General features: G+C 45.9%; 1 protein-coding gene across 1 annotated transcript in view; it reads right to left on the reverse strand.

Annotated features, from left to right (window-relative positions):
- UBE4B (ubiquitination factor E4B) overlaps window positions 1-11,071 on the reverse strand; it is a gene marked incomplete at its 3' end in the record, with an annotated part of 74,469 nt that extends 63,398 nt beyond the window's left edge. The window contains exon 1 of the mRNA XM_015407666.1: window positions 10,412-11,071. Within this exon, the coding sequence (XP_015263152.1) occupies window positions 10,412-10,435 (24 nt within the window). The remainder of the gene's footprint in view (window positions 1-10,411) is intronic.
- Between the last annotated feature and the right edge of the window lie 579 nt (window positions 11,072-11,650).

Below are 11,650 nucleotides of genomic sequence, written 5' to 3' on the forward strand. Positions count from 1 at the left end.
AGCACTCAACATACTACAGTAGAGTAAGCAACGTATTCCCAAAACGGTGATTTATTCACAGCACACTGGCGTAAACTATTCTGCGTTCCAGTTCAAACTTTTCAGCTTCAGAAGATCCCCCCAAAAAGCAAAGAATCGATGTCAACTTTGTTAGCTGCTGCTAAATTAGTAAGCGCCATTATGAAAAGAGCCCAATCCACTTTAACGGAAACTTTGGTATGCCGAGGTATGGGAGCTGTTTGCGACCTATAAAATCGCAGACCGTGTTAACGTGTTTGGCAACTCATACCAACAAAATGCATAAATGGCTCACTTTTCTAGAGGCACCATTTCGACATAATTCAACGGCGAGATCTCCGATTCCTCACCGCTTTTATGAAATTATATGTAAACACTCATATTGAATTTTGATCAAACTGGATGACCTTTATACTTTGTCTTCAGTATATATATTATAGCTGTCTTATAACACCTTTTATATTTAGAGTTGTTAAGACCTGGGAATTTACTCTCAATTCATGCATTGTATTCATTGATTCGGAGATGTATTATTTATGCTACTCTGTTATTAAGTGAAAAATGTTGTTGTTCTATGACAATGCAATAAAAATATTTAAAAAGAAGAAGAAGAAGAGGTTCCAGGTCAACATTTCTATCCAGTTTCAGCCAAAAATGGGCTCCCAGTAATTAAAAAAAACCACGAAGAAGGAGGAGATTGAATTTATAGCTGGGCACTACCCGAAGGAGTCTCAGAGAGGCTTACAATCCCTTTCCCTTCCCCTCCCTGCAACAGACACCCTGTGAGGTAGGTGGGGCTGAGAGAACTCTTTCAAGAACTGCCCTTGAGAGAACAGCTCTGAAAGGACTTGTGACTGTCCCAAGGTCATACCAGCTGGCCGCATGTGGAGGAGTGGGGAATGAAACCCGGTTCTCCCGGATTAGAGTCTGTGCTCCTAACCACTACACCAAACTAGCACTGACGATGCCCAGGTTCAAATCTAGCTCTTGATCAATGCTCCCCAGCATATGCACCTTTCTGAAGTGGGCAGCAGTGAAGAAGCAATCTGGGGTGAAAAGCTTGCTTGCCAATACCGGTCTTCTTATAGAAGAACCCCTGAGAAGCTGCTGAGAACAGCCAGGCTTCCCAGAGCAGAGTGCCATGCAGTGGATAAACTCTCAGCCCAGTCGCTGGTAAAAATACAGTGCCTCCAGTGAGATTGTGAACTAAACCATAAATACAGTAGACTTTGCCAGGCACTGATTCTTGCTTTTCCAGCCGTTTCTGGGCTCTCTACGTTCAGCAATGTGAAAGGGGCCTCTCAGGGTGCAGGCAGGAACTGCGGGGGTTCTGCTGCTATCGTGCACAGAGATGCTCGGCTGTTTCTTTGCTTTGCAAAAACAGAAGGCCAGTTGGTAAATTCCACCGGAGCTTCTCTCCCACCCACCCCCCACTGTAGCCATTTGAGATGCAAAGTCCCAGGACCTTCTGCAGCGAGAGAGATCCACTTCCCGTTAAAATGGCTTTATATTTTCCTAACGCTGCCCAGCTATGTTTGGTCAGGTGTGCTTTGATTTCACACTGGGCATCTCGCTGCCAGCCTAGAGCCAGGAAAAACTTTGCTGATGGGCTGTGCCTCAGTGGTAGAGTCCTTGCTTTGCAGGCAGAAGGTGCCAGGTACGACCCCTGCGAACTCCCAATGAGGGATCTTAGGTAGGATATCTTGAGAGTAGCCTCCTGCCAGAAACCCCAGAGAGCCGCTGCTAGTCGAAGTAGATAGCACTCACTTCGATGGACCAATGACGTGACAGTTAAGGGAGCTTTCTGTCTCCATATATATGCCCAAACATATCCACAAAAGACGTTTTTGAGTCCAGTGGCACCTTTAAGACCATGTGCACAAAAGCTTATACCCAGAATTAAACTTTGTTGGTCTTAAAGGTGCCCCTGGACTCAAACTTGGTTCTGTTGTTTCAGACCAACACGGCGACCCCACCTAAATCCACGAAACTTAGCAACACACACCCTTCTTTAAATTGCATTACCTGTCTATCCATAAAGACACTGTAAAGTCTTCCCTTTAAGGTGGGGAGGGGGGGGAAAGATACATATCCGGCTCAAAAAGCCCTTGCCGGCTAACTTGGGGCAGTTTGTAACTTGCCACAGGCAAGTAGCTATTCAGAAGACTGGTATTGTGTGTAGGGGCGAGGTTATAAACAAATACTAGAGGAGGGTTAGTGAGCTCAGACTGGAGGGACTACCGAGTGAGCCTGCCAAAAAGTTGGCTTCTCTTTTAAAGGGAAGTTGTTTTGGTGGGGTCAGGCAGAGACTTCAAAGCAGTGCTCTGAGAGGTCAAGTTCTTGCCAGAAGCAGAATTTTGCATATTGTATAAACTGCCTTGATGACACAGCATTTTTTATGCCCGCAATGTGCGTTTAAAATTATCTAATCAGGTTTACACAGAATGGGCAGGTCTAAAATCATACTGAATTACCGACCTGATGTAAGCGTTAGAAGATGTTTTAACTATTATTCCAGTAACAATATTTACCAAACTAAAAGTCTCTCCCCCTTTACCACTGCCAGTGACCTCTCCCACTAATAATAATTATTATCATCATCGTATGGCATTGTGTGTGGTATAGCTAGGCGATCCAAAGACTGTCTGGCAGCCTTAAGTTCTAACTCTTTTAGCAAGCTAATGTTTTGGGACTGAGAGCTGTGACTGATCCAAGTGCGGAATCAAACCCAGTTATCTAGATTAGAGTCCACGGTTCTAAACCACTACACCACGCTGGCTCTCTCTCTCTCCCCCAGTGTCTGATGGGAACTGTAGTCTTCCCTTCCTGGCATGCAAGGACATTTTGAAACCACAGGGTGTGTGTGTGTGAACATCAAAGGATTCCTAAATCATTGCCTACAGATCAGACACTTATGTTCAACCTAGATACAAACCAACAGTCAACGCAAACACTAAAGACTACTGTAAAGGTAAAGGTTCCCTTGCTCGAAAGCCAGTTGAATCCGACTCTAGGGTTGCGGTGCTCATCTCTGTTTCAAAGCCGAAGAGCCAGCGCTGTCCGAAGACGTTTCCGTGGTCATGTGGCCGGCATGACTAAACACCAAGGCGCACGGAACGCTGTTCCCTTCCCACCGAAGTGGTCCCTATTTATCTACTTGCAATTTCTTGCTTTCGAACTGCTAGGTTGTCAGGAGCTGGAACTAGAGACGGGAGCCCACTCCACCTTCTGGCACCCGGGTCTCGAACTACTGAACTACTGACCTTCCACAGCCTGCAGTTCAGCATCTTAACCACTTGAGCCGCCGCAGCTCCTCAGTTACTTTGCATTAAAAATCGCAGCCATTTAGCCCTTCACACAGACACATTTCTCCACACCGGAGTTGAAAAGGATGTCAAACTTCTACATCTTTCTACATCTCACCACAGGAACAAGATTCTGCGTACCTCGTCTAACAATGCTCACATTCTGCATTTTAAAAATAAGCTTTATACCAACAACCCTCATTCTGCGTTCATAATTATCCCGCTAAAGTTACATGCTAATGTGACAATATTTACTCTTATTGTACAGCTCAGCCACCAGCCAGCGGGTACCTTCTAACAGTGCTCTATAAAGCCAATCTGCCCTGACCTGGATAACCCACCTGATCTTGTCAGATCTCGGAAGCTAAGCCGGGTCGGCCCTGGTTAGAACTTGGATGGGAGACCGCCTTGGGTCTTCCTTGACCTACCAGGGTCACAAGGCAGAGGCAGGTAATGGCCAACCACCTCTGTTTATCTCTTGCCTTGAAAATCAGCCACAACTTGGCGGGATTTTCCAACACCACCACGCCAATTCAGAGGGGCTGTTAGGTTAAGACTGATGATGCCCAGGTTCAAATCTCCATTCTGCCATGAAGCAAACTGGGAGAAGAAGAGATTCTCAGATCAGCTTACAAACTCCTTTCCCTCCCCCTCCCCACCACGGACACCCTGTGAGGTAGGTGGGGCTGAGAGAGCTCTGACAGACACAAAAAAATCAAGAACAGCTCCGACAGAACTATGGCTTGCCCAAGGACATCCAGCAGGTGCAAGTGGAGGAGTTGGGAATCAAACCCGGTTCTCCCAGATTAGAGTCCACGCACTTAACCACTACAAACATGGGTAGTAACTCTCTTAGCCTCACTTACCCCTCACAGTGTTGTTATGAGGATAAAATAGAGAAGGGCTTCTTAGATGCCGGATGGCGTGCAATGACGGTAAGTATATCATTCCTTGGAATGGATGAAACCTTAAGCCTAGAGAAGGCGCATTAAGTACTTCCACATGGGGTATAAGGCTTTTCTCCCCACTCCTCCTTTCATTTGCCACCCAGCATCACATGGTAACTCTCTCATGGATTGCTGCCTTGATGTGATGAGGGGGCTTGCGTGGTTTGATGAGGCTGTGGGCTATGCCGTGGAGGGCCACTCAGGATGGACAGGCTGCAGCGGAGAACTCAGACAAAACGTGATCGACTGGAGAAGGAAATGTCAACCCACTCCAGTATCTTTGCCAAGAAAACCCCATGGACAGTAACAAAAGGCTAAAAGATATGACGCCGGAAGATGAGCCTCACAGGTCGGAAGGTGTCCAAATATGCTACTGGGGAAGAGCAGAGGGCAAGTACAAGTAACCCCAGACGAACATGAAATTAAGCAAACTCCAGAGGACGGCGGAAGACAGGCGGGCTGGCGTGATGTGGTCCATTGGGTCACAAAGAGTAGGGCTCGATTGTGCGACAGAACAACAACAAAAATCACATGTTAAAGAAACCCTGAGATTACTTACCACGCCCTAAGGCCTAACTGGACACCTACAAAGCCTAGGCTTGGTGGTCAAGGCCTTTGTATTCCCTACTCCACAGATATAAAGCAAGTGAACATGCCTTGTGTGCCCACCGTGGAGAGGCAATGGGCAGGAGATTCCCCCTCCCCTTCCAACTCACAATAACAAAACTGCATCCCCACCAGAAAGAAATTTGGAAGTCTCGCTCCCGGCATGGCCAGTGGCTTTTTAAAATGTGTTACTCCTCCGGATGGGGTGACCGGAATTAAGTTTCTGCTTGCCACTGGTGACCGTTATTCATGGGCTTCTGCAAAACCTTCTGCTTTGACCAACACGTTGCCCAGTAGAGAGAACTGCTGGCCTATACTGGCATTCCCACATTCAACAAGCAAAGGCATTATCCAAGATACGCTACCATGCTTTCTACAGCCTAATTCAGACGCACTACTGATTCTTCAAATCAGGTTTCTGGAGGATCACAAACGAAATGCAGATTCATGTGACAATTTCCTCATCTCTTACTTGGTTTGCTTAACCACAGTTTGCTGTGACATTCAAATGGGAGAAACTATGGCTAGCACTAACCAGCGTTGCCTCAAACCATGGTCTGCACAATGCCAACTCCGCAGCATGTTAATAGGGGATTTCAACTCAGCCCACGTTGGCAACGTCAAGTAAATCCTCAGGAGCAGTCCATCTGCAGCTACCTGAATTATTGCTCACAAGAGGGAACCCCTCTTATTTATAACAGCCGCCTTTCTACCTCACACAACTCAAGTCAGCTTACGATGTAAATACAGATCAAGATGGGAAGCCGTGTTAGTCTGTCCGTCGCAGGAGAAAAGAGCAAGAGTCCAGGAGCACCTTAAGGACTCACAAGATTTGTGGCAGAGTAAGAGCTTTCATAAGTCACTGCTCCAGATACAGCTAGAGTCCATAGTCCTATATATTGGAAAGTGAAGTGATTTCAGATGCCAAATGACATAAGCAGGCAAATGACAATAGCAGGTGTGATTGGATTAGGTGTGATATGCAGAGAGATAGTAGGCATGGAGAAATCAGCATTGGTAATGAGATAGGAAACCTAGGTCTCAATTCAGTCCAGGTGAATGCATTGCCTCGAGCTTTGTTATCAGTTGCAATTCAGCCGCCTCTTTCTAATCTCCCTTTGAAATTCCTTTGAAAGAGAACTGCAACTTTTAGGTCAGCAACTGAATGTCCTGGAAGCTTAAAATGTTCCCCCACTGTTTTTTTAATGTTCTGGTTTCTGATGTCAGACTTTCCAATATATAGGACAGACTGACTCACATTCCAGCTGTATCTGAAGAAGTGAGCAATGACTCCTGAAAGCTCATACCCTACCACAAATATTGTTAGTCTTTAAGGTGCTACTGGACTCTTTCATCTAATGTAAATGCAATAATTACAAAAACACATAAACTACCATCAGTTGAAGTCTCCAGTTAGCACTACCAATAAATTAAAACTAGTCAAAAAACAAAGTTTGAGTCCAGTGGCACCTTTAAGACCAACAAAGTTCAATTCTGAGTATAAACTGGACTCAAACTTTGTTCTATTGCTTCAGACCAACATAGCTACCCACCTAAACCAGCCAAATGCCGTCCTAAATGAAACTGTCTTCAACTGCCTCCTCAAGACTGAATGATTTTGCTGCCAAGCTACCAAAGGAACTATGCTCATTTCTGGAAACTCAGTTCTCCAATGGCTTATAAAACGAAAATATAACATGCTTCCAGCTAATGTCCTAATCTTTTCTCTCAAAGATTTTCAGGGAAAAATGAGTTTTCTGCATCATTACTGAGTGCTGCTTTCTTTGCCTTCCCTGTATTCTAGGCATAGAGGAGCTGTCACTGGGGGAGTGGGGAGGGGAGGTAGCTGTGAATTTCCTGCCTTGTGCAGGGGGTTGGACTAGATGACCCTTGGGAACCCTTCAAGCTCTAGGTTTCTCCCGTCTCCATTTGTTCTCACAACAACCTTGAAAGGTAAGTTAGGCTGAGAACATGTGACTGGCCTAAGGTCAGCTAAGGAGCATCATAGTCAAATAAGGCTCAAGGGGAGATTATCAAGCAAGATTGCTAAATTGTTCATTCACAAATTCAGAACAATGGGCCCCACCCCCAGGCTGAATAGGGACCTAAGAACTTATCTCACTGAAGTTGCCGGTTCTCTGCATCTCCTATCCCTTCCCCTCCCCATAATAGACACCCTACAGCTACCTGAATTATTGCTCACAAGAGGAAACCCCTCTTATTTATAACACTTGTTAGCCGCCTTTCTACCTCACAGAACTCAAGTCATCTTACGATGTAAATACAGATCAAGATGGGTAGCCGTGTTAGTCCGTCGCAGGAGAAAAGAGCAAGAGTCCAGGAGCACCTTAAGGACTCACAAGATTTGTGGCAGAGTAAGAGCTTTCATAAGTCACTGCTCCAGATACAGCTAGAGTCCATAGTCCTATATATTGGAAAGTGAAGTGATTTCAGATGCCAAATGACATAAGCAGGCAAATGACAATAGCAGGTGTGATTGGATTAGGTGTGATATGCAGAGAGATAGTAGGCATGGAGAAATCAGCATTGGTAATGAGATAGGAAACCTAGGTCTCAATTCAGTCCAGGTGAATGCATTGCCTCGAGCTTTGTTATCAGTTGCAATTCAGCCGCCTCTTTCTAATCTCCCTTTGAAATTTCTTTGAAAGAGAACTGCAACTTTTAGGTCAGCAACTGAATGTCCTGGAAGGTTAAAATGTCCCCCCACTGGTTTTTTAATGTTCTGGTTTCTGATGTCAGACTTTCCAATATATAGGACAGACTGACTCACATTCCAGCTGTATCTGAAGAAGTGAGCAGTGACTCCTGAAAGCTCATACCCTACCACAAATATTGTTAGTCTTTAAGCTGCTACTGGACTCTTTCATCAAATGTAAATGCAATAATTAGAAAAACACATAAACTACCACCAGTTGAAGTCTCCAGTTAGCACTGCCAATAAATTAAAACTAGTCAAAAAACAAAGTTTGAGTCCAGTGGCACCTTTAAGACCAACAAAGTTCAATTCTGAGTATAAACTGGACTCAAACTTTGTTCTATTGCTTCAGACCAACATAGCTACCCACCTAAACCAGCCAAATGCCGTCCTAAATGAAACTGTCTTCAACTGCCTCCTCAAGACTGAATGATTTTGCTGCCAAGCTACCAAAGGAACTATGCTCATTTCTGGAAACTCAGTTCTCCAATGGCTTATAAAACGAAAATATAACATGCTTCCAGCTAATGTCCTAATCTTTTCTCTCAAAGATCCGCAGATTTTCAGGGGAAAACATGAGTTTTCTGCATCATTACTGAGTGCTGCTTTCTTTGCCTTCCCTGTATTCTAGGCATAGAGGAGCGGTCAGTGGGGGAGTGGGGAGGTAGCTGTGAATTTCCTGCCTTGTGCAGGGGGTTGGACTAGATGACCCTTGGGAACCCTTCAAGCTCTAGGTTTCTCCCGTCTCCATTTGTTCTCACAACAACCTTGAAAGGTAAGTTAGGCTGAGAACATGTGACTGGCCTAAGGTCAGCTAAGGAGCATCATAGTCAAATAAGGCTCAAGGGGAGATTATCAAGCAAGATTGCTAAATTGTTCATTCACAAATTCAGAACAATGGACCCCCCCCCCATGGCTGAAAACGAACATCAAATTCTTATCTCACTACAGATGCTAATTTTCAGCATTTCCTAGAAGAAAAAGAGGAGGAGGAGGAAACTGGATTCATACCCCGCCCTTCACTACCCAAAGGAATCTTAGAGCAGTTTACAATCTCCTATCCCTTCCCCTCCCCATAACAGACACCCTGTGAGGTAGGTGGGGCTGAGAGAGCTCTTTTGAGGACTACTCGTGAGAGAACAGCTCTGAGAGAACTTCTGATTGACCCAAGGTCGCACCAGCAGCTGCATGTGGAGGAGTGGGGAATCAAACCTGGTTCTCCCACATTAAAGTCCACGCTCTTAACCACTACACCAAACTGGCTCTCATCAAACCACTACATCAAACTGGCTCCTTGCCCTAAGCACTTCTCCCCTCCTCTAATCAAGACACATTTTGCTTTGTACCTCTGCATGCTGACTCCCTTCTTTGCAGCACCCCTCCCACATTCTGACTGGGATATAAGTGTTCAGGGATCTCCATTCCTACTTGTATCTGAGGAAGGGAGTTTTAACTCTCAAAAGCTCATACCCTGGATATCTCGTGGGTCTTTCAGGTGCTAATGGACTCAAATCTTGATATCCTAACCACAACGACCGCTTTACGGAACTTAATAAAGGCAATCCCAAGTTGTTGTACTATCTCTCCCAAAATATGAGCACATTTCAAAGTCTGCAACAAACCCAATTGCAAACATAACTGATCAGATTATCCTGAATGCTTTTACAGCCAACACTGTCTGCTCACAGGATTTTTATTCACTTTTTTAAAAGGCAGTACAATTGCGGAAGGAAAAAAAAATGAGAGGGGTCAGGACATACTGGAATTCAGCAACACTGAACCACAGCCACATGCTGGCAAGTGGATTTCCCACACTGATATTACAACCGTTCAGAACTTGTCTAACTTTTAATAGGATAAACAATACATACAGTCTGAATAATATGCAGGATATCCTCTTAGTAAGACAGGAAGTACACTATGTCAGCCTCATCACTATAGTATCTGAGAGCCTTCCAAGCATTCCATAAGCAACAATATTATCCTCTGTCACACTGAAGTCTGTGTTGCACATCAAAATCCTGTCACTCAGAACTAATGAGAAACCTGAACCCAAATCCAGCCGCTTAAAAAACAGACTTTACAAGTTAACTTGAGATCTTCATGCTTACATAGAAAAGGAAATTTGCCATCAGTCATCATATCTCACCTGTCTTGCCAATGACATCTTGGGACAAAAGAGTTCAAAAGCTAAGTGAATGAAGACCTAAGAAAAGTCTGCCATCCGAGCTGGAAGGCACAATAAACTCCCTTACTCAGTAGCATCTGCCCAGTAGTCAGACAAAGAGATGTAAGGAGGTGTCCCCCAACCTCAGTGAACATGATGTAAAAGTTCTTTGTAAACTCAAGACGCCAAACACACCACCAGAGCTTCAAACATTTAAGTATGTCTGATTACAATCTGAACTTGAAAGGAAGGGAGAAAAAAACACCTGATCTGTTCAGGTAAGAAAGATCTGACAACTATTACTCAACACAGAAGACAACACAATTATCCAGGGGGGGAAAGAGACATATTTTGCTGTTTAGCCCTTTAGTTAATTGTAAATGTTTAGTCATTAGACTGAGGTGTGTCTAAAAAAGAAAAAAGAACAAGCAAGAAATAGACAGGAAGATCCTAATACTAGTGCATTTTTCCAAACAGCAAAATATGATCTGGATGCCTTACCACACAACACATATATAAATTTGCTACTTAGACATAGCTGTGATGCTCAAAACCTCTCACCAGTACAAATCCCTTTCCGTATCTCCGCAACGCATATCTTAGTGCCCAGACTCCCACCGCACGCTAGACAGATAATAAGTCATAAACTCACCTCATCAGCGCTCAACTCCTCCATTGTTTTCCTCTTAATGGTGAAAGATGTTGGGGGGAAAGGGGTGCTCTGTAAGTCTGAGTGGTGTGCTTTCAGGAAAGAGACTTCTAGGGAATTCCTGTCCTGCTGCCTAATTCCTTAGGGATGTCTCAAAATTGCATAGTCAGAGGTTAAGAGTAACAGCAAGGAACACGCTTCCCCCCTTGCACACACAACTTCCTCTGCTCTGCCTGTTCAACGAGGGAGCCTCACACTCACAAAATACCCTCAAGCCAACCCACTCTCAACACCTGAACCTCCGGATATTTCCCTTTCCTGTCCCTCTCCCGCAACCCCAGTTTTGAGCCCCTCCTTCCACAGGCACCCCAACTCTTCAGCAACCCTACAGGTTTCAACCTCCTTTTCTTTAGCCTCTGAAAACAGCTGCCCCTCACAGCCTAACCAAAGCCACCCCCTATCCTAGAGACCAAAAGTTGTCTCCAGTGTTATCTCCCTCCTTCTTGCTGCCCTCGAAACACACAAAGGCAACCAAGCCTCCTGTATACCCTTTGGCTTACCGGCTCCCCCACAATCTACCCTAAACCCACAAGGCTGGCACAACGATTGTACCTTAAAGACCCCTGGTGCTTACTGCAGCCTATATCTCTCAAGCCCCCAATTGCACAACGCCTGTTCGCTTGCTGTCTCCTGTGTTCCCCGAACCCCCCACTGCAGGCTGCCTTCCGTGTAGCCCACAAACCCTATTGCTCCCATAGACCTATACATGGACCTCTCTCCCTTCACTGTAACGCCTCAGCTGCCTGCTGGCCCCCGGTAGACCCATACACACGAACCACGGCGCCTGCTGCCGACTATGTTACACGAGCTGCCTAACTGCTGGAGCCACAGTTTCTCCCCTGCCCCTCACTGGCAGCCACAGTCACCCTACAGCTTCCCCGTCCTCCTCTTCAAGCCTTCGAGGAGCCCGCTTAGGCCACAGAAAGAGGGCAAGACCCAACCCCAGCCCGTGCCCTGAGCCGCCCAATGCCACCACTAGGGCCCCCCACAGGCTGCGCCCCCTTCTTCTTCTTCCTCCTCGGCCGCTGCTGCTCCTGCCGCCCCGCACAGATTATTCATCAAAACAAGGCGGCGGCGGCCATCTTGCGTCGGATCACGTGACTCCCTCCTCCTTCTCCGCCTCCTCCCCGCTTCGCCTGCCGCCCGCGGGACGCGCGCCACGCCAACGCGCACGCGCGCCGA

The sequence above is a fragment of the Gekko japonicus genome, unplaced genomic scaffold, assembly GCF_001447785.1.
Source record: "Gekko japonicus isolate JY-2015 unplaced genomic scaffold, Gekko_japonicus_V1.1 scaffold1533, whole genome shotgun sequence".
Lineage (NCBI taxonomy): Eukaryota > Metazoa > Chordata > Lepidosauria > Squamata > Gekkonidae > Gekko > Gekko japonicus.